Source organism: Electrophorus electricus, chromosome 1 (assembly GCF_041902795.1).
Source record: "Electrophorus electricus isolate QZ-2024a chromosome 1, ASM4190279v1, whole genome shotgun sequence".
Taxonomy (NCBI): Eukaryota; Metazoa; Chordata; class Actinopteri; order Gymnotiformes; family Gymnotidae; genus Electrophorus; species Electrophorus electricus.
The window spans coordinates 6,261,577-6,285,329 of NC_137497.1; the positions used below are offsets into that span (position 1 = coordinate 6,261,577).

Consider the following 23,753-nt stretch of genomic DNA (forward strand, 5'->3'; position numbering starts at 1 on the left):
CCATGAACATCATAAGGGGTCTGTGGGAGACTGCTGTGTGTGGTGGTAGTAGATACACTATACAGATCACACAAACTCATGGAACACCCACCTGGAGTCCTTAATGATGTGATCTGTTGTTAGCTGTCAGATGAATGCAATGATCTCTCGCATCCCTTTTTTTTCTCTCACAATCTGAATATTTCTTTTTTTCTGTCCTCTTTTCTGTCCTGAATATTTCTCTTTTCTGTCCTGAATATTTCTCTTTTCTGTCTTCTTTTCTGTCCACATGTGAAGAAAGTCTTGTACAAAAACACTCCCCCTAGTGGTTTCACTGATGAACTGCTCTTTCTCTATGTAGACCCTCTATGGTTAGTTCATAGAACATCACTTACCTCAATCACCCCATTCTCCCTCTTAATGATGGGATTTGTCTGTCAAAGGCATTCATTTTCATTCAGCCATACAGCTGATCATAATTTAGCCATTTATCAATGCTGTTCAGATGGCTGAGCTTCACATGGATTTAAGGCAATAGGGATGAGATTCATATAGCAGTGCGTATGTTCATAACAGGAGGTTTATAGCAGTTATAAAAAAAGGGGAGAGTATTGTAATTATTTATTCTTATAATCATACAGACATTTTATTATATTCATATGACTGTGCAAACCCATCAGTCCCATTAATAAACATTTTTTCAATTGATAATTCATCCCATAATTTTTAAAGAAGTCATACAAAACATTCATTATATATATAAAGAAGATCCCAGGAATAACTGCAGTGTAGTGTACTGATGAAGGGGTAATAACTACAGTGCAATACACAAGGTCTCTGGAGAAACAGGATGTTTCAATCCAGTCAGCTGTGAATACCCAAGTCCTTTAAAGTTCTAGTGATGAAATATACATGACAAAGATATGTTAGCTACTTCAGATATACACATGCAAGATTAAAACATATTTACTTGTACATGTAGAAGACATATTAGCTGTTTCAGAAATGCCCATGTAAGAGTAAAATATATTTGAATGTATATAAACATATATATTAGCTGTTTCAGAAATCCTCATGTAAGATTAAAATAACCAACACCTCATATGGACTCAGTTAGTGTGGTCCTCTATGTATCACCATTACTACTTTAACTTGTAAAAAAGTTAAAGTAGTGCTTTAACTTTCTAAAATTACTACTGTTGAAAAAAAATGCCATAGCTGTTTCTAACAATGTTAAAGGTGTCACGATCAGTCCCTCCCAGCTTCTGTGTTCCATGTTTTCCCTGTCTTGTGTTTTTTAGTTCCGTTCCATAGTTTAGTTTTCTCTGCCCCTTGATATTCAACACCTGTCCCTCGTTTAGTTGATGTATTTAAACCCTGCCTTGTGGCCTTGGTTTTTGCTGTTCATTGTGTTTGCTTCTAGGTTCTTTGATTGTGTTTGATGCGTTGTTTATTTGTATGAATGCATGCATGCATGTAAGTTTGGACTCTGTGCCTTGGTATTTTTCCTAGCCTTTGTGTTTCTTAACCTCTGAGTATTTCTTAGCCTTAGTTATAGCTTCCCCTGTTTGCATTTGTGTGTGTTTGTTTGTAATGTATCCCCGTACAGTCCATGTTGGCTCTGTGACCCTGGACTACCCTAATGACTCTGATTTTGGATTTGCCCATAATAAATCTCGCTCTTCTCCGCATATGCGTCCGCCTCCTCACCGCTCACTGTTACAAGAGGAGCTTAGGAAAGCAATTTGAAGTTTAGTGCTTTAAAATGTGCTTGTGTTTCACACTAACCATCTAACTCTTACTGATCTGTTTTTTTCACTTCTTCCCAAAATGCTTCGATATTCTGTTTGGCCAATTTTTCAACATCTTTATTTTCTCCCCTGTAGAAAAGCATGACCTTGGTTTCAGAAAATTTCTCAGGCAGGAGGTATGAGACCTGTAAAAACATGAAACAATTCACACATCACACAGTTAAATTAAAAAGTTGAAACAATTCACAAGTCCCTGTTAAAAAACAAAGTTGTATTTAAATCAGTCAGAAATGTCCTGCAGTGCTGCTATTGTCCATGTAAGTAAACTCCAGGACATGCACATACATGTAGACCTGCTTGTATACACTTTAGTATGTGCAGTTTTTTGGATGTCAGCTACCTCTAATATTACAAAATTTGTATCACACAAGTGGAATAACAGATAACTATCAAATAAAACAGCTTCTGAATCTAGTACCTCATCTTTGGACAGTGTGATTGGTTTGTGTGGATCATCTTTGGTGTAGAATCGCAGAGAATCAACTGGGTTCTTGTCTTTCATCCCATAATTGAATTTTGCAAGCTGTAATGATGGAGACACTTATTTCAGTAAAAATTAGAGATATTAAAAGTGTACAAGTGCATGTATGACTAAGTGATAGTCTGGTCTAGACAAATTCTTTGGTTTCATATATATATTTCAAATGCACATTTTTTTCTTAAGCAAAGATTATAAAGGTAGTAGTTACTGTTAATAACTGATTATCTGTTAAACCTCATAGCCACAAGCTAAGGACACTGGACCTTTCAAGTTTGGAAACTGCAGATTACAAATCAATGATATTTCAGTAGTTACAAGAATATAAGAAGCTTTGGTATTTTAATAGTTAATATTTCTTTCTGTGCTGCACAGCCAAACTGAAGCCCCACCTATGACAAATCAGGTCTGCTGCATTGCAATTGTTTACAGTATTTTCCTCTTTCCACTGGTCACGTGGTTTGGCCCAACATGTGCAGTGGGAAGTAAATGTAATTATTTTTATTTGTAGCCATGCCTCTGTTGTCTGCACACACCTGCACATGGTTCAGTGTATATTGTCTGTGTGTATTTAAACCAACGTTTGTGTACGCTGTGTTGTCAGCCGTTGGATGTGTAAACCTGAACATGTGTGCGTACGTTTGTCATTACTCGTTAATATTTTCATGATGTTTCATGTGCTTAGTTTACACCGTTTATGTGAGTGCCCTTGTCTTCCGTGTGTCTCAATAAATGTCTGTCACCACCGATGGAGTCTGAACGTCCTGCTCCTTGCCCTGCGGCACTTGGGCCGTTACACCTGTACTGCACTTTAGGTGTTTATAGTATTTTCCTGTACTGCACTGTAGGTGTTTATAGTATTTTCCCTGTACTTACCTTGACTGTAAAGTCATCTGCAGAGAGCTGCAAGCTACTAGGTTGTCCATTGATTTTGTTCCACCAGGTTGACACCTTGTTCTGTTGGTGAGGAGTTAAAATGTACTGAGAACTGCATGAAGTACACAAATAACCCAGAGCATAGAACTTTGGTTTAAAAACCCGGATGCACTTGATTACAATTTTTTTACCACTTGCAGATCAACTTTTGTCTTCCCATTGGCTGTTTGAACTCACCAATAATAAGAAGAAAGTTTGGCATTGTTCAGTTTTGTGCTTCTTCAAAAGTTATAAATTTTTCACTTCTATACTTTCATTACTTTACCACTCCTATAGGCAAGAAAAGCTTTACAAACCTGTTGCTGTTCAACCATGTCCAAGTGCCTCACTTCCTGAGTCTGGAAGGTTTTCCCTCTAATGAACCTGTACAATTTGCGCTCAAAAATTCTCTTTATAATGTTCTGTGCTTGTACGATGCCTGAGTCTTTGTTTGTTGAGTTTAGGATTTCCTTAAGAACATTATCTGCATAACATAAGAAGGAACAACAATAAATGCAAAACAAGATAGTACAACGAAATCAAACAACCAAACAGACATTTGCTAAAATAAGTGGACAACCTGTGAGATTCAGGTATGCTTTGGGGTCCTTTACTTTATCAGAAAACTTAAAGGTCTTATCAGCTGCTGTGAGTGCATCTAAAATCCTGGAAACATCAATGAAAGTTTATCATTAAAACCAGTTTCCTGAATGGTTAATACAATCAGACTGTGTTGAAGTTTGTAGACATTAATTACAAGGCTCAGGACAGTGAAATAAATAATTTTATCTTTCTCAGATTATCTCTATTAATGACAGCTATCAGGTTCTAAAGCCAGTTTAGGCTAAATGTTGTTAAATAAACACATCAACTTTAATTATCCAACTTCAACTGTATGTATTAGGATTAGTCATGGGAGATAGAGACAGTGAGAAAGAGTGAAAGAAAGATGCAAAAACGAAACAAGGCAGACACATTATACCTTGGCTACACAAGATGAACTCATTATGTCACAGGATGTAACAGTCCCACATGGAAGGTGTGTTATGGTTTAATAGAATCAGAGTGAACTTACATGAGTTCAACTGCCTTTACAACCCTGTGCTGGTAGGCAGTGTGGTGAAGGAGGTTCCGAACATGAAAGAGCTCGTACATGTTTAATGCTTCCTGATGGAGACAGAAGAAAAACTCAGAATGGTGATTGGAAGTCGTTCTAAAACAAACACTTCCCTGTTTATGCGATCACCTTGTCTCTCATGCAGATGTGCTCAGCTCCATCATCATTAGTGCAAACTCGTGCAAACACCATGTAACGTTCGTGGGAGAAGTTGGATGTCATACCCAGATGGTGGCAGTCTCTGGATAAAGGATAAATGTAGTATGTGTCATAGTCTTCAACTGAATCTTGGAGAGATTAAAGACATTTGCAGTTCATAAAAACTCACCGACTGAAATAATCCATTTTATCCACATCAATGCCAGTTTTGGCATTGTTTACTATCTCATACAGGAAGGACTGGTGCTGTGGTATTCAAAACAATGACATTAGTACCATTACCAGGCAACTGATGGGACTGCTCTCCTCTCACTGGACTGGACCATTGTTCACTATAACATCATACACATGCTTACACACATATATTTTGCTATTTGCACTGTGCCATATGGCACATCTTCACCCTGAGCTGGATACTTGTATACTTGTATATAATCATACTCATGTTTATTCATTCCATTTATATTCATTTATTTATCTGGACATATTTATTCATCCACATTCAGATTTATTTATTTATCCCCCCCCGACAAATTCTATTTTATATCATAGACTTTATTTTTTTTCCTTTACAAATACATTTCAGGATCTGTTTCAGTTTAACCTTATATTTCCCTTATCTATATATTTTTCTGTATCTCTCAGTTTACGGGCAGAGTAGTCATCAAAGGCATTTCACTGCCAGTTATACTGTGTATGACTATGTATGTGACAAATAAACTTTGATTTGATTTGATTTGATTTTTTATCCTCATGACATACCAACATGGTATTAATGCTCCGAAGTGTTGATCTATGGTCAATAGGAAATAATCTTCTAGGACAGTGTATCACCTTTTCTGATTGAATTTACACCATTTTGTGTGATCAAATGCAGCTGTCTTAAACGCACCTAATTTTTTTTCCTATAATTTTTCCTATAATCTGTCTTGCCACGGATCAGCTTCTTGATAATTTCAATGTGATGAGATTCAATTTTATATTCTGTTATTGCTTCCTTGTATATCAGTTCTTCAAACACTTTGATCTTTTCCTTTTCATGATATCTCAAAGGGAATACAAAGGTTTGGAGATGAAATTCAAATAAAGGTATTATTTTTTATAATTTTTGTTATTGTTCACCATCTCATACATGAAGAAATTTGGCTGTGTAATTCAAAACAATGACATTACTCTCATTATCCCTGTGCCATATCGACATGTTCTAATGCTGTGAAATGTTGAACTATGGTTAATAGCAGCTGAAGACTAAGAATGATCTGAACCCCATTATAACATCAAATACAGAGAATAGGTCCTTCAGACCAGAGTTTCTGTAACTAAACACTGATAAATGGCCAAGATCCCTTGGAAAACAGCAGCATTTTTTATTTTTTATTTTTTATTTTTTTGCACAAGAATACCTGTCCATCAGTTATAACAGTAATTACTGCCTGATTATATGAGATATACATAAGCAAACACAAAGGAAAATAACCAGAACCGGATTTAATGCAGTTGAATTATTTTTCTATAAGGCTCTACATGGCCTGGTATACAGCAGAGTTTAATATGACTGCATACCTCACAATCTATCTCATCACAGATCAGCTTTTTGATGAATTCGGTGTGATGGGATTTAATTTTAAATTCTATTGTTCTCTCCTTGCTTAAAAGTTCTTCAACCTCTTTGATCCTTTTCTTTTCATGATATAACATTTATTTTCCTATAATCATCTACATTGTCTGGTATAAAATAATGTCATGAGTACATCCCCCAGGATCTGTCTTGCCACAGATCAGCTTCTTGATGATTTCAAATTGATGATATTTAATTAACAAAGGTTTGGGAATTAAATTTACAATGAAAGTTATTATTTATTATCATTTTTGTTATTGTTCACAATCTCATTCATGAAGGAATTGGACTTGTCTTAAATGCACCTAATTTATTTTCCTATTATGTTCTATGTTGTCTGGTATAAAGTAGTGTCATGTGAGTCCATACCTCAGAAGCTGTCATGCCACAGATCAGGTCCTGGATGAATTTGATATCCTGTTGTTCAATTTTATATTCTTTCATTTCCTTAGCAACTTCTCTGTCTTTTATCAGGTCTTCAAACATTGTGATTCCTTGCTCTTCATGCTATCCGAATGGGAAAACGAAAGTTGGAAAGTGAAAATGTCCAATATTGTTATGACTATCTTTTAGTTGTTTTTAGCTGAATTATTTTTAGCTGAAAACAGGATTATACATAAATAGTGTTCATACAAAAAGTTTAGAAAAAGCAGATATTTAAGAATAAACAACAATAATAAACAACAATGGAATAATTTTGAGATGCACTGAGATGTATTTTTTCCAAATAAACAAATAAAAAGATAAGTTGAATACTAAAATACTAAACACTTATTTAGGTTTATGAGACAGTTAACATTAAATACAAGTGGTAATGCTGTACCTTCCAGTTTGGATCCTTTTTCTTCATAAATTCCTCAAATAAATGAGAGAATGGACCATGGCCTTAAATCAGAAATGCATGATCAGTCTGGATTAAATGTAATAAATTTTGAAATAATCACAATTTGCTTCAAACATCAAACAATATCCACACATATAGACTTAACTCCCCACCTACTTTATTCTATGTATTCTGTATTATGTTTGTACAATACGCCAGTACCGTTACCAGTACCAGTTGGACTCTGCTTGACATATATGCACTCACAGTATAATTATAGATATACATATATATTTATTATTTCTATACATGTGCATAATGTAAGCAGAGTCTCACTGGTACTGGTAATGGTCAAACACTAATAGTCAATAATATCTTACCCAGGTCATGACACAATCCTGCAATCTGCACACAGAGTTCCTCTTTCTCCTTTTTCTCTTCATTTGTTTTTTTGATCTTTTGGGAACCATGCAGACATTTTACAAGCTTCCCTGCTAAATGTGCCACACTGATAATAAAAATTAGATTAATTATCATTGTTATCATACTGTTATTTGTAGCTAATGTCATAATTCTCAATAAAGTATTTCAAGTATAAAGTAATTGTACCCAATGGAGTGTTCAAAGCGGTTGTGGGAAGCCCCTGGAAAGACATAATAACCTCCTCCAAGTTGTTTGATGTTTCTTAAGCGCTGAAAGTGTGGAGTATCGATGATCTTCACCAGCAGAGGATGCAACTGAATGTGACCATGGATGGGGTCATTGAAGACCTTGAAGATCTTCACGAAAACACACACACACACAGACACACACACACACATACACACACACACACACACACACACACACACACACACACACACACACACACACACTGCTTAAGAAATAATTAACTGCAAATGACAGATCTCCTTTTTAGTTAATATAGTGTTGTCCACATTATCTTACCTTCCTGCTGTCTTTCTTATTCTGTTCTGCCATTTTTAATCAGCTGCTTTCAAAGATCAGACCTCACTCTACAGAACTAAAGTATTGTGTGATAGTGAATGAATGTTGAGAGGACTACGGTGTTTGTGTAATTACAGTGATCATGTATTTATAGTGCTCCTCACCTGTGGGCTGGACTGTAGCCTTGTCAGCTGAGAAGCTTTATGACTGGTCCTACCAGTTTGAATCAACAAGTTAATATAATGAGTGAATAATAATGATCATCATGTTAATTCATTTTCAATCATCCTTTATTTGATATGAAATGGTTTGTGGAGACCATTTCATAAATCTACATAGTAAACTTATATACATGGTAAGAGTTATACAAGGTCTCATGGCTTTGTTTTGCACCTCTCTCTAACTTGAACAATCCCCATTTAGAATATCACAAATCCCCCCCCCCCCCCATCCACTTGTACTGGGTTTACTGGAGCAACTAAATTTAAGCTTAAATTACACACCAATTATATTCCTCTATCTATGTGAACAGGCACAATGTATTTTGCTTTGTGTGCATTATAATTTAGCTGCTTCACATAGATATTAATAATAACTAACTAGTTTTCTGTAGGTGCCTTAGATTTTTGTGCATTGCTGTATATGTGACAGCATGAGATCATGATGCTCCACCTCTCTCACTCATGAGAGCTACAGACCACAGACGGCACTGACACGACTCCTCACAGGTTAGGTTGGACTGAGTTAAAATAGGTTTTATCCAACTAAAAAGAAATAAAATGACTATTGAGATCTCAAAAGACAAAACTAAATAAAGTCTGTCCCGCACTGTGTTTAAACTCCTTTCCCTGACACTTCTTGTTCCTTTAGCCAGTAGCACCAGCTCTGCCAACCATTTGTGCTTATCCACATGCCTCACAACGCACTCTGCAAACTTAAATCAAAGCTCAAGAAGAGACTCTTTGAGACATAGATGATGAAAGCAAAGACATCTCTGTAAATGCGGTTGGCAGCAGAGTGAGAAAGGTCAGCTGTAGCAGTAATCCACAGGGTGGCAAAGAAATAACCAGCCAGGACATGTTGAGTTGGCAACAAAAGGTGCAACCCTTTGGCAAGACTGGTTCAGTATATCCCATTAAGGCATGTACTTAAAATTCTGCAGTATAACTGGCTGTAGACTCATTATACGTTTTAACTTGGATTTCTTTATGGAGCTTTTAAGAATTATAAAGGAAACAGTCCCTAACCCATGTGAGTAACATAACCTGGGTTACAGTCTCAATATTGTATAAGCACATGCAAGATACTTGGGGTCGGTATCTGACTACAAGACCATGATTGGCTGGACATTTTTGCATGGTAGGCAATTTTCAACTATAGAACTGACCAATAACCATTAAAATATAATTCATATAATAAAATTTAAAAGATATGCAAATAATTATAGAAAACTGCTTCTGCTGTTCACAGTTCTGCCCTCACACCGTGATGTAAATCAGAGCAGGTACTTGTTCTTCCAACAGCACTATTCTGATTTTAATTCTCCCAGATTCTCTCTCAGCCCCATTAAAACACAGTCTTGGACACAATGTCCCATAACCTTTTAATTAAACAACCTTGGCTGGATGTGAGCCTGCTAGATGCTACTTAAATCACCTGATAGCAACATGACCATTATGACCAACAAGCCATGTTCTGGTCTGTGTGACTGCCGCTGTTAGCTTCCCTTATACAGCAGTGGCATTGCAGTGGTGTGTATCTCTTATATTATTATGTTGTGTTCTTTATAAGCCTGTTGTGTTTGTCCCTCATATATAGATTGAATATATATATTAGCTGTTTCAGAAATTCCTGTGTCAGATGTTGGATGGTGCTACAGGCAGCATAATGTTCAGCACAGCCTCTGCAGACTCTTCCACGTCTGTCACACATGATCATTGTGAAAATGAACTTTGTATGCATTACAATTTTACTGCTTCACATTGATACTAGTAATAACCTTTGATCAATGTAATTATTAAACTATCAAACAAAAGCTTGTCAGGAGGAAATAAATGAACAGTGTTCTTTAGGTGCCTAAGATTTTTGCACACTACAGTATATGTAACCTGGCCACATGATGCTCTCCTCTCTCATTCCTGTGAGATGCAGACCAAAGTCAGCACCAGCAGTACTCCTCACACTGTGTACTGTATGGCTGACATGGGACAGTGAGTCCAGCTGTAGGCAGAATACGTTCAGCTGACGGGGGACAGTGAATCCAGCAAATTATGAATGTTGCGCATATTCTGCCCAGAGTAAAAAAACTCCGCTCCAGTTATGTTGAGAATTACTGCAGTAAAAAATCGGGTCAAGTCCTGGTTTAGGCCTGACAGTTGGATTTGGGGTGATAACCTGAAGTCAGACTGACAGAAATATTTATCATGGTACAGAAGGAGTTCCAGACTCTCGAGATGAACTGAGTAACCCCGATCAGACATATTGTCCTCTCCTATGTCAAAAAAGTGAAACTAATTGTGGAAAAGAGCTTCAGCTCTCTCCATAGCCTTGTGAAATGCATAGATGTGTTACAAAATCCATGGCTGGGGTGATTGGGAATCAGGAGCGGTTCCAACAATCCAACCGGTAGCTGGCGAGGGGTTTTGCTCTGAGCACAATCATCATACTGATTAACAATATTTAAAACATCTTGGGATATGCTAGGCCACCAGTACTTGTTCCTTACTATTGCTAGTGTACAGTGAACACCAGCATTCCTGAACTGCACAAGGTTTGTGTCCACTGGAGAAGGGGAGGGCAGTGCCTTGTAAAGCTTACCCTGAGGGCAATCATTGGAGGTGGATCAGAAGTTGAAACGAATAAAATACAGAGTGCATCTAGCTTGACTAGAGTTCAATCATTTCACTGCCTTAATGCATTCCAAATTCTTATGGCCAGTAGGAATCTGGAGTGAGTGAAGAGTATCTTTCCTCCAGCCAGTGCATCCACTCTTCTAACGCAGACTTTATGACCTGTAATACTCTGTTCCCTATACTGTAATTTATCTCTGCAGGCAAAGTTTGTGGGAAAAGAAAGTGCAGGGATATAACTTGGCAGGTGTACCATGGTGCTGTGCCTGTTTTGGATGCCTCGACTTCCACTACAAAAGGTAAGGAGGGATTGGGATGTGTCAGAACGGGTGCTGTAGTGAACCTTCTGTTTAATTCCATAAAAGCATCCTGTGCCTCTTTGGTCCAAATAAGGGCTCTGCAGTTCCTTTACAGAACAAGAACGAGGCCAGTCAGTTACTGCTGACACTTTAGAGGTATCCATGGTGACCCCCCCCCCCCCCCCCTCAAGAGCCTATGACGTAGCTTAACAAGTGTATTTCTTTTGGAAATCACATTTGTCCAATTTCACATACAGCTTATGTTCATGAAACCCGAGCAAAACTGCTCTGACGTGCCCCTCTATTTTGTGTGAATAGTATAAAATTGTAACATGGGGCAGTTAGGAGGTGGATGCATGTGCAGAGAAGAGTGGGATTTATGAGGGGCAAATCCAGACTCACAGTCATTGTAACTGTGCAGGGACAGTGAGCCGGGAATACACGATTAGCAAACAAACAAAAGCACACGATGGCAAACAAGGGATGCAAGCCATAGCAAAGAGTCTAGGAATCACATAGAGGTTAGATGTTACGCATGGTCACCCTCCTGGCATCCCTGTTTCCATGGTTTTCCTGTCATGTTGCTGTTTTCCTTTACATCCTTGTATTTCCATTTCTTGGTTTCATCTTCTCCACCCCAGCCCCCTTGTCTGTATTTCCACGCCTGTTATTACTTTCACATGTGTCTGGTTTAGAGTTAATTAGTTCATATATTTAAACCTTGTCTGGTTCCCTGTGTCTCGGCTGTTCATTGTATGCAAGTAGGTTCATCGTTTACCCAAGTCTAACCGCTGTATGTATTCCGTGTATGTAATGTCATGTTTATTTATTCTAGCCTTTGTTTATTCAAGCCGCCGTGTGTTTCGTTTTATACGCTGTTTGTGTTTATTAGTTGTTTGTGTATCCTAGCCTTGTTCTTGTCATGAATCCTCTTACTCTCCGCATCACTATACTGACCCTGCACTACCCTAATGGCCATTACTCTGGATTTACTCCTAATAAAGCTCGTTCTTCTCCGCACTTGCGTTAGCCTCCTTACCGCTCTACGTTACAGAATGAAAAACCGAGACACAGAGATCCAGACGGGGTTTAAATATATTAACTAATTAAACCAGACACAGGTGAAAGTAATAACAGGTGTGGAAAACCAGACGAGGAGAAAACGAAACTAAGGAACGGACCTACCAGGAAGTAAAGGAAAACAGACATGACATGGAAACCATGGACATGACATGGAAACAGGGACGCCAGGAGGGTGGCCATCCATGACACTAGGATAAACAAAGGTTAGAATAAAAACAAGGCTAGGAAACATGAAAGCATGGATTAACACACAGAGGCTTTGATTTACATTCAGTATATACAGTATATCACATACAGGCTAGGAATTACAATAACCAGACAGAAACACAGGGAACAAGACAATGTTTACATACATGAACTAATAAGAGTTAAACAAGACACAGGTGCAAATAATAAGAGGTGAAGAAACTAAGGAACGGAACCACAATAAGGAAGTAAAGCAAACAATAACACAAGACAGGGAAACCATGACAATAATGACACTATAAGGGGCCAACCGTGACAAAAATACCAATGTTGACCACTACCCATTTATTTAACATCTCTGAAGACTTCACTGACAAAGGACTGGAAAACTGAAGCAGTATTTACCAAGCTGTAAGACATAACCAAGAGTTCATAGTGGTCCCTCACAGTAATAAAAACGGTCTTCCACTCATCACCCTCTCTGATACATATCAGGTTATAACCATAATTTAGTAAATGCTGTTGGCTGGTGAAGCTGTTCCAGAACTGAGGGGACTAGTAGAAGCGTGTAGTGATTATTCAGTATAATAACATTTAATCCACAATAATCTATACACTGCGTTAACCCCTGTCATTTTTCTTCTTCACAAAAAACAAACAAACAAACAAACAAAAAAATACAAATGTTGAGGGCTGTTTGTAGCTGAGCTTTAGTGATTCTGTGATGTATTCCTCCATGTCAGCTGATTCAGGGAAAAAAAATAAATGACTCTTGAGGGGTGTGGTGTCTGGCAGGTTGGTAAGGTGGTAACTGAGCTGTTTAGGATTTACTAAAAGCATTGGTAAATCAGTGTGTTCACCAGCAACAGTAAAAATAGAGGGTGTGTCGCGACTCTTGGTCTTTGTGGTGAGACAGGTTGTTGCCAAACAATGACAGCAACAGGTTGTAAAATCCCACTAGGTCAACAGTTTCTGAAATACTCTGACCAGCCCATGTAGCACCAACTATCATGCCATGTTCAGAGTCACTTAAATCAGCTTTGTTCCCCATTCTGATGCTCAATTTAAAGTTCAGCAGGTTGTCTTGATGCCTAGATGCACTGGGTTGCTGCCATGTGACTGGATGATTAGATGATTAGATATTTGCATTTTTGAGCAGTTAATGTGCCTGTTATGGCCCTATTACCTACCCCTCTCATGAGCATATATATATAAAACTGTATCAACTTGAACCTCCTAATGGAGAAGCTTTACATGTCCGCTGTCTTAAAAACTCAAACCTCATATTTAAGAAGCATTACAACTAACCACTCGAAGGCCCTGTGCATAAAGTTCACGTATACTTATAAGGCTCTATCTAAGAACCTAGCCAGACAGCAAAGTCCTAACTCATAAGGCCCTATTCAAACTCAACACCCTATATCAAAGAGAGCCTAAAACTGACAGTGATTGGACAAACTCAGAGCTGTGTCTACCATGGCACGCATGGTGACTACTGACTAAGACACTACGGGGCACCAACACATAAGTGACAAAGGTTTCCCATTGTTCAATCAGCGCGTCTATGAGTTATCTGTGCGGCTCACTGGTTTCCTTATAGTACATCCTCGATAACCTGTAAAACAAATCTTAAATCACCACAGCATGAAGAACAAACTTGTAATGTCACAAGGGCGTAACAGTATGAAAACTGATTTGTCCCAGCATGGGTGCCGCTTGTATTAAATATTCAAAAGCACAAGGATGTCTGATTTTTAAAGGTTGTTAAATCCCCCCCCACCCACCCACACACAAAATCCCATATAGTAGTCCCATATCTACTCAGTACAGTACAGGCAAACAGGGAAATGTCTTTATCTTCAAGGAAATTTGCACCAAACACTAAACCAGCCTCTTTCTTGTCAAGCTACAGGTCACAAGGAACACAAGTGAAATATGGTAGTTCACACTGAACACATTGCTGACTGCAACTCTTCCTCTGATTGGCTAGTACTCATTGCCTTCATTGTTTAGGTTGGATAGATTTAGACATGAAGGGGTGAGGTGGTGTGTAACTGTCAGAGTCAGAGCCAATCAGAGTAGGGGCGGGTCTTTGTGCAATACAGTGGGTGCAGGTGGAGGGAGTGAGAGTTGCTGGACCCGACAGGACATGTCATGTGATTCACTTGAATTTAGATAAAGACTGTGATTGTATTAATCATAGTCATTTTTTCAACACTTTTAACCTAGGGATAAAAATGTGTCTTATTTGTCAATAAAATGTGAAAACAATAAAATAATAAAAAAAATACATTTCAAATACACAAACTGTCCATCAAAATACAAATTTCAGCATGATCAAAAATAATTAAGTACATATTTTAAAAACATTTAATTGAAATAATGCCCATCTATGGGATTGAAAGAACTTTTTAAGAGTTAAGATGTAAATCACTGAAGCTTTCTCTCGACTATCTTGGCCCTACTCTCTTTGCAGCTTCCCACCGTAGATAGCAGGGAAACTTGGCCATGAACATCATAAGGGGTCTATGGGAGACTGCTGTGTGTGGTGGTAGTAGATACACTACACAGATCACACAAACTCATGGAACACCCACCTGGTGTCCTTAATGATGGGATCTGTTGTTAGCTGTCAGATGAATGCAATGATCTCTCGCATCCCTTTTTTTCGCATAAACTGAATATTTCTCTTTCCTGTCCACATGTGAGTGAAGAAAGTCTTGTACAAAAACACTCCCCCTAGTGGTTTCACTGATGAACTGCTCTTTCTCCTGTAGACCCTCTATGGTTAGTTCATAGAACATCACTTACCTCAATCACCCCATTCTCCCTCTTAATGATGGGATTTGTCTGTCAAAGGCATTAATTTTCATTCAGCCATACAGCTGATCATAATTAAGCCATTTATCAATGCTGTTCAGATGACAGCTTCACATGCATTTAAGGCAATACGGACGAGTTTCATATAGTACTCTCTATGTTCATAGCACAAGGTTTATAGCAGTGTATATCTTCAGAGCAGGAGGTTCATAGCAGTGCGTATGTTCAGAGCAGTGTGTATATTCAGAACAGTTATAAAAAGATGGGAGGGTAATGCAATTATTTATTCTTGTAAGCATTTTGTTACATTCATATAATTAAATAATAATATTGATCCCAATAAAAACATTTTTCAAGTGATAATTTAACCCATAATCTTTCAAGAAGTAATACAAAACATTCATTATATTTATAAAGAAGATCCCAGGAATAATCACAGTGTTATTGTACTCATTAAGGGCTAATAACTGTAATGAACTGTACTGATGAAGGGGTAATAACTACAGTGCAGTCTACATGTCAAAGATATGTTAGCTACTTCAGATTTCCACATGTAAGATTAAAACATATTGGTATGCATATATAGAAGATATATTAGCTGTTTCAGAAATGCCCATGTAAGAGTAAAATATATTTGAATGTATATGAACCAGATATATATTAGCTGTTTCAGAAATCCCCATGTAAGATTAAACTAACTAAAACTTCATATGGACTCAGTTATTGTGGTCCTCTATGTGCCACCATTACTACTTTTAGTGTTTTAACTTTCTAAAATCACTACTGTTGAAAAAATATCCTAACTGTTTCTATCAGTGTTAAAGGAGTTTAGTCATTTGAAAGCAATTTGAAGTTTAGTGCTTTAAAATGTGTTTGTGTTTCACACTAACCATCTAATTCTTACTGATCTGTTTTTTTCACTTCTTCCCAAAATGCTTCGATATTCTGTTTGGCCAGTTTTTCAACATCTTTATTTTCTCCCCTGTAGAAAAGCATGACCTTGGTTTCAGAAAATTTCTCAGGCAGGAGGTATGAGACCTGTAAAAACATGAAACAATTCACACATCACACAGTTAAATTAAAAAGTTGAAACAATTCACAAGTCCCTGTTAAAAAACAAAGTTGTATTTAAATCAGTCAGAAATGTCCTGCAGTGCTGCTATTGTCCATGTAAGTAAACTCCAGGACATGCACATACATGTAGACCTGCTTGTATACACTTTAGTATGTGCAGTTTTTTGGATGTCAGCTACCTCTAATATTACAAAATTTGTATCACACAAGTGGAATAACAGATAACTATCAAATAAAACAGCTTCTGAATCTAGTACCTCATCTTTGGACAGTGTGATTGGTTTGTGTGGATCATCTTTGGTGTAGAATCGCAGAGAATCAACTGGGTTCTTGTCTTTCATCCCATAATTGAATTTTGCAAGCTGTAATGATGGAGACAATTATTTCAGTAACAATTATAGATTAAAAGTGTACAAGTACATGTATGACTAAGTGAACTGCTCTAGACAAATACTAGACAAATATTTTGTTTTAATTTTTTCTTTTTTCAAATGCACATTTTCTCTTTACATTTACAGCATATAGCTGTCATTTATGCAAAGCAACTTACAATTATGACTGAACACAACTTGAGCAATTGAGGGTTAAGGGCCTTTGTCTCAGCTGGTCCCTCCTAGCTTCCATGTTCCAAGGTTTCCCTGTCATATGTATTATTTTGGTTCCATTCCGTAGCTTTGTATTCTCCACCACTCATTTGGTTTTCCACACCTTTTCCTTGTTTCTAGTCTTATGTTCATGTATTTAAACCCTGTCTTATTCCCTGTGTCTTTGCTGTTCACTGGTTGTATGGATGGATGTTTGAATGACCTTTATTTATGTATTTGAAAGCCCATATCCATAAGTTTGCATTCCATACCTTTTGTGTTTATCCTAGCCTCTATTATAGCCTGCTTCACTTGTTTGGCCTCGTGTGGTGTGTGTTTTTTTTTTTTTTTTTTTTTTTATCATGTATCCTCGTACTCTTAGTATTGGCTCAATGACCCTGGACTACTCTGACGAATCTGAATTTGGATTTGCCTCTAATAAATCTTGCTCTTCTCCGCACTTGCATTCGCCTCCTTACCGCTCACCGTTACAGCCTTGATCAGGTACCCAACAGTGGCAACCTGGTGCTGATCAGTCTTGACCTGATTACTAGTCACGTACCTCTGAGCTTGATTATCTGATTATCTTTTGAATTGAATATTTGTTAAGATAAAGACAATGCAGATTACAAGCCAAGTGTATTTCAGGAGTTAGAAGACTATAAGAAGCTTTAGTATTTTAATAGTTAAAATTTGGTTCTGTGCTGCACAGCCAAACTGAAGCTCCACCAATGAAAAATCATGTCTGCTACACTGCAAATGTATATTTCACGGACTGCTCCTCCCCTCATAAGTCACATGGTACAGCCCGCCGCGTGCAGGCAGATTCACAAATGTACTGTGTCTCTGTTTTTGTAACCACACGATTGCACGATTGCACACACGAGTATAGGGTTAAATGTTAAAGTCTTGTGTGTCTATTTAAACTCCTGTCTGTGTGTGCTCCCTTTGTTGGTCATTGTCACTAGCTATGTGTCTTTGTGAGTCATTAATGTAAACAGTAGCTGTAGCACGTAACGTCTGTGTTTGTTTCTACCTTTCGTATTTAAGTGTATATCGTTAGTGTTAAATGTTTAATAATGTTCACCTGTGTAGTTGTATGTCAGTGTCTCTTGTGTTGTCCATGTTTAATGCTAATAAATGTCTTGCACGAACGAGGAATTCTGCGCGCCTTGCCCCGCACCCTGCGGCACTCGAGCCAGCAGCGTTACAGTATACAATATTTCCCTGTACTGCACTGTTGGTGTTTATAGTATTTTTCTGTACTTACCTTGACTATAAAGTCTTCTGCAGAGAGCTGATGGTCACTAGGTTGTCTCTTGATTGTGTCCACCCAGGTTTTCAGCTTTTTCTGTTGGTGGGGAGTTATAATGTACTGAAGTACAGTATGAAGTACAGATTTTGAAACCAAAGCTCTAGACTCTGGGTTATCTGTGTAAGTACTTGTCTACTATTTTATTACAACTTGCAGATCACCTTCTTCTCATCAGTTGCTTGAACTTGCATGTTTGGTGGTAAAATAAGTAATACATTTTTTTCCCACTTCTGTGCTCTCATTAACATGCCATTCCTATAAGCATAAAGAACATAATCCCTATCTAGTAAAAAGGTGCATGACTAACCTCCAACTTTTTATTATCATTCAGGGGTTTCACTTTGTCAGGCTCAAATGTTCTCCCATCAATGTACCTGTACAATCTGCGCATTTCAATTCTCTCAATTATTTCCTGTGCTGTTTTCAGCTTGTCGTCTGAACTCCATCGGATCTGATGAAGAATGTCATCTGTAGATCATAAGGGAGGAAAAAAACTAAATAAAAGTTTCCACTAAAACCACTGTTTCTTGAGTTTATTTTCTTGAGTGATATATGAATATCTTCATATCAGAGCTTTAGAAAATCAATCATGATTCCTTGGATATATGCATTGATAGCTGAAGTTTATTCATCAGCCATTACTTAATATATCTCACTTCAAGTTGTGATTATTGTGACTGCTATTTATGTAATATGCATTATTTTATGTATGCCTGCTAAAGCACAGTCTATTTTTTACAGAGACAGAGGGAAAACCTGTGAGTTGCAGGTAGGTTTTGGGATCTCCTGCTGCTTCAGAAATGGCGAGGTTTTTTCCCCCCAGTTTAATGTGTTTATTAGCCTCTTTGAGTGCATCAAATATCCTGAGAATAACAACAACAACAAAGATCACAGTAAAAAGAGACTAAAAAAAAGAGAGAAATCACAAAAAAACTTGCCTCTCTCTCTAACATAATCAAAGTTCAAAAATACTGAAAAGGAAATGAAAACCTACTCTTCTGGTTTAGAACTTTCCAAACATACAAATATACAGCACATTGTTTAGTTGCACAGAAGCTCTGATTTTAGGACAGAAATCAATCTGTGATCTGAGAACGATGAGAGCAGGAGGCAGAGTCTTGATTCCCATGCAAACCAAGGCAGACCCATTATGCCTAGGATACACACACTAAATAGTGCATGTCACAGGATGTAACAACCCCACATGGAAAGTATGATATGGTTTTATAGAATCAGGATTAATTTACATGATTTCAACTGCCCATTTAACCTTGTGCTGGTAGGCAGTGTGGTGAAGCAGGTTCCGAACATGAAAGAGCTCGTACATGTTTAATGCTTCCTGATGGAGAGAAAAAAAAAAACTCAGAATGGTGATTGGACGTCGTTCTAAAACAAACACTTCCCTGTTTATGCGATCACCTTGTCTCTCATGCAGATGTGCTCGGCTCCATCATCATTAGTGCAAACCCGTGCAAACACCATGTAACGTTCGTGGGAGAAGTTGGATGTCATACCCAGATGGTGACAGTCTCTGGATAAAGGATAAATGTAGTATGTGTCATAAAATAGAATTCAGTCTTCAACTGAATCTTGGAGAGATTAAAGACAAGTTTACAGTTCATAAAAACTCACCGACTGAAATAATCCATTTTGTCCACATCAATGCCAGTTTTGGCATTGTTCACAATCTCGTACAGGAAAGACTTGTGCTGTGAACAATTACATTAGTACCATTATTCCCATGCCACATCAACACGGTATTAATGCTCTGAAGTGTTGGTCTATGGTCACTAGGACAGTGAAGCACCTTTTCTGGCTTACATTAAGAAAGAGTTTACACCATTTTGTGCATTCAAATCCAGCTGTCTTAAATGCACTTCATTTATATTCCTACAAGGCTCTACATGGTCTAAAGCAGAGTGTTATTTGAGTCCATACCTCAGAGTCTGTCTTGTCATGGAGCAGCTCCTTAATGGTTTTAATATGCTCAGATTTCAATTCATAATTTCCTGCTGCCTTAGTGCATTTGTCTTTTAACAGGTCATCAAGCTGTTTGATTTCTTCATTTACATTCTGTCCCAATTAAAAAGGTTTGGAGGTGAAATTTCCAATAAAAGGTATAATTTATTATCTTTTTTGTTATTGTTTACAATCTCACTCATGAAGGAATTGCTCATAAATGCACCTCATTTCTTTTCCTATAATGTTCTAGGTCGACTGTTCCAAAGCAGAGTGTCATGAATACATACCTCAGGATCTTTCTTGCCACGGATCAGCTTCTTGATGATTTCAATGTGACGAGATTCAATTTTATATTCTGTCATTGCTTCCCTGTATATCAGTTCTTCAAACACTTTGATGTTTTCCTTTTCATGATATCCCAAAGGGAATACAACGTTTTGGAGATGAAATTAAAATAAAAGGTATTATTTATTATCATTTTTGTTATTGTTGGAGAAATTTGGCTGTGTACTTCAAAACAATGACATTACTCTCATTATCCACATGCTATACCAACATATTTTAATGTATGAAGTGTTGAACTATGGTTAATAGCTGCTGAAGACTGAAGAGGAACTGTACCCCATTATTATGTCATTGGAAAATACAGAGAATAGGTCCTTCAGACTGGCTATTTGCTTAGCAAGGAGTGATCAAATTATAAAGTACATCCCTTTGAACCTTGAGTTTCTCTAACTAAACAATGATGAATGACTTTAAGATCCCTTGGAAAACAATAGCATTTGTTTTTTTGTTTTTTGTTTTTGTAAGAATACCCATCCATCAGCTATAACTGCCTGATTATATGAGATATACATAAGCAAACACAAAGGAAACTGTATTTTTGTGCACTGCATTAGCCAACCAAACTGTCCAATCACCAGCACAACAGGTAAACATTATGCCTTTTAACATTTTGGAATGTATTAAAACAGAAAGACATGATCTTCTAGGACAGTATATCACCTTTTCTGACTAAGAAAAAGTTTGTCATCTTATGCATTCAAATTCTGTTTGTCTTAAATACAATTTTCCTATAAGGTTCTACATGTTCTGGTATACAGCAGAGTTTAATACGAGTGCATACCTCACAATCTATCTCATCACAGATCAGCTTCTTGATGAATTCGATGTGATGGGATTTAATTTTATATTCCATTGTTCTCTCCTTGCTTATCAGTTCTTCAAACTCTTTGATCCTTTTCTTTTCATGATATTCCAAAGAGAAAACAAAGGTTTGGAGGTGAAATTTCCAATAAGCAGTATTATTAATTATCTTGTTTGTTATTGTTCAAAACTCATACATGAAGAAATTGGACGCGTCTTAAATGTACCTCATTTATTTTCCTATAATGATCTATGTTGTATGGTATAAATCAGAGTGTCATATGAATACATACTTCAGGATCTGTCTTGCCACGGATGAGCTTCTTGATGTTTTCAAATTGTTGGGATGTAATTTTGTATTCTTTATTTATCAGTTCTTCAAACGTTTTGACCCTTTGCTTTTCATGATATTCCAAAGGGAAAGAAAAGGTTTGGGAATGAAATTTCCAGTAAAAACTATTAATTCTTATCATTTTTGTTATTGTTCACAATCTCTCTAAAATGTTCTACGTGGTCTAGTATAAAGCAGAGTGTCATGTGAGTCCATACCTCAGAAGCTGTTAAGCCACGGATCAGGTCCTTGATGAATTTTATATCCTGGGGTTTAATTTTGTATTCTTCCATTTCCTTATCAACTTCTTCGTCTTTCATCAGGTCTTCAAACATTGTGATTCCTTGCTCTTCATGCTGTCTCAATGGAAAACAAAGGTTTGAAGGTGAAAATGTCCAATATTATGACTATTTTTATATTTTTATAGTTTGTTTTAGTTGAAAACAGGATTATACATAAATAATGTTGAGAAAAAAGTTCAGAAAAGCAGATAATAAGAATAAACAACAACAAAAAACAACAATGGAATAATTTTGAGATGTAGTGAGATGTATTTTTTTTCCAAATAAACAAATAAAAAAATACATTGAATACTAAAATACTAATAACACTTATTTAGGTTTATGAGAAAGTTAACATTAAATACAAGTGGTAATGTTGTACCTTCCAGTTTGGATCCTTTTTCTTCATAAATTCCTCAAATAAATGAGAGAATGGCCCATGGCCTTAAATCAGAAATACACTATCAGTCTGGATTAAGTGTAATAAATGTTAATTGAACTAATCACAATTTGCTTCAAACATCAAACAATATCCACACATATAAACTTAACTCCCCACCTACTTTATTCTATGTATTCTATATTATGTTTGTACAATACACCAGTACCGTTACCAGTACCAGTGAGACTCTGCTTGACATATATGCACTCACAGTTTAATTACACATACACATATATATTTATTATTTCTGTACATATACATAATGTAAGCAGAGTCTCACTAGTACTGGTAATGGTCAAACACTAATAGTCAATAATATTTTACCCAGGTCATGACACAATCCTGCAATCTGCACACAGAGTTCCTCTTTCTCCTCTTTCTCTTTCTCTTCATTTGTTCTTTCTTTCTTTTGGGAATCATGCAGATTTTTTACAAGCTTCCCTGCTAAATGTGCCACACTGATAATAAGAATTAGATTAATTATCATTGTTATCATACTGTTATTGGTAGCTAATGTCATAATTCCCAATAAAGTGTTTCAAAGTATAAAGTAATTGTACCCAATGGAGTGTTCAAAGCGATTGTGGGAAGCCCCTGGAAAGACATAATAACCTCCTCCAAGTTGTTTGATGTTTCTTAAGCGCTGAAAGTGTGGAGTATCGATAATCTTCACCAGCAGAGGATGCAATTGAATGTGGCCATGGATAGGGTCATTGAAGACCTTGAAGATCTGCATGACACACACAAACACACAACACACACACACACACACACACACGCACACACACAAACACACATGCACATTGCTTAAAAATAATTAGCTAACTGCAAATGACAGATCTCCCTTTTAGTTAATATAGTGTGGTCCACATTATCTTACCTTAGTGCTGTCTTTCTTGTTCTGTTCTGCCATTTTTAATCAGCTGCTTTCAAAGATCAGACCTCACTCTACAGAACTAAAGTATTGTGTGATAGTGACTGAATGTTGTGAAGGATTACAATGTTTGTGTAATTACATTGATCATGTATTTATAGTGCCCCTCACCTGTAGGCTGGACTGTAGCCTTGTCAGCTGAGAAGCATTATGACTGGTCCTACCAGTTTGAATCAACAAGTTAATATAATGGGTGAATAATAATGATCATCACGTTAGTTCATTTTCAAACTTCCTTTATTTGATATGAAATGGTATTTAGATACCATTTCACTGATAAAGTCAGTGATGTTCCATGCTTGCTTTTATTCCTTGAAATGTTTTGGAGGCAGCTGATGTTTACTCATGTAGCTGAAGTCCATGTTGGCATTATATAAATGTTATGCTTCTTTGGTTATGTTGTTTGGTAGCTTGCAGGATGGATCACATGCATAAGACACCTGTAGTGTGGAAAAAATACAAATCAGACAGGTTGTAAAATGTAGGGCCATGTAGAGACCTTGACAGGGGTCTCAAGTTAAAAAGGAAAATGTTTCTTCAACACACACACTTATAGGTAATATTGAATAACAAGGAACGACATACAAGTGCAATAGACC

The 23,753-nt window shown here is 37.0% G+C and overlaps 2 protein-coding genes across 2 annotated transcripts; both read right to left on the reverse strand.

Moving 5' to 3' along the window:
* Positions 1–1,777: 1,777 nt before the first annotated feature.
* On the reverse strand, positions 1,778–7,881 carry LOC118241298 (deoxynucleoside triphosphate triphosphohydrolase SAMHD1-like). The gene is made up of 13 exons (XM_081699248.1): positions 7,849–7,881; positions 7,510–7,679; positions 7,281–7,408; positions 6,901–6,962; positions 6,447–6,584; positions 4,629–4,705; positions 4,430–4,541; positions 4,259–4,350; positions 3,764–3,849; positions 3,501–3,667; positions 3,145–3,225; positions 2,209–2,313; positions 1,778–1,915 (listed from the first exon to the last, which is right to left on the reverse strand). Exons 1-13 carry the CDS (start codon positions 7,879–7,881, stop codon positions 1,778–1,780), a joined length of 1,389 nt encoding a protein of 462 aa, XP_081555374.1.
* A 7,478-nt stretch (positions 7,882–15,359) lies between these two features.
* On the reverse strand, positions 15,360–23,203 carry LOC118241299 (deoxynucleoside triphosphate triphosphohydrolase SAMHD1-like). The gene is made up of 17 exons (XM_081723150.1): positions 23,101–23,203; positions 22,781–22,950; positions 22,545–22,678; positions 22,161–22,222; positions 21,716–21,853; positions 21,460–21,564; positions 21,147–21,263; positions 20,308–20,424; positions 19,997–20,131; positions 19,691–19,767; positions 19,478–19,589; positions 19,306–19,397; positions 18,815–18,921; positions 18,366–18,526; positions 18,014–18,094; positions 16,417–16,521; positions 15,360–16,123 (listed from the first exon to the last, which is right to left on the reverse strand). The coding sequence occupies exons 1-17, from the start codon at positions 23,131–23,133 to the stop codon at positions 15,986–15,988; spliced, it is 1,884 nt and encodes a 627-aa protein (XP_081579276.1). The 5' UTR covers positions 23,134–23,203; the 3' UTR covers positions 15,360–15,985.
* Positions 23,204–23,753: the final 550 nt, after the last annotated feature.

Coding starts and splice junctions, on each gene's coding strand:
- LOC118241298 (XM_081699248.1), bottom strand. CDS start 7,881: ATGGCAGAACAGAATAAGAAAGACAGCAGGAAG. Junction 6,963..7,280: donor AGGATTGTGTCATGACCTGG/GTAAGATATTAT, acceptor TTCTGATTTAAG/GCCATGGTCCATTCTCTCAT. Junction 2,314..3,144: donor CAGATGACTTTACAGTCAAG/GTAAGTACAGGG, acceptor CCATCATTACAG/CTTGCAAAATTCAATTATGG.
- LOC118241299 (XM_081723150.1), bottom strand. CDS start 23,133: ATGGCAGAACAGAACAAGAAAGACAGCACTAAG. Junction 22,223..22,544: donor AGGATTGTGTCATGACCTGG/GTAAAATATTAT, acceptor TTCTGATTTAAG/GCCATGGGCCATTCTCTCAT. Junction 20,425..21,146: donor GTGATGAGATAGATTGTGAG/GTATGCACTCGT, acceptor TATCATGAAAAG/GAAAACATCAAAGTGTTTGA.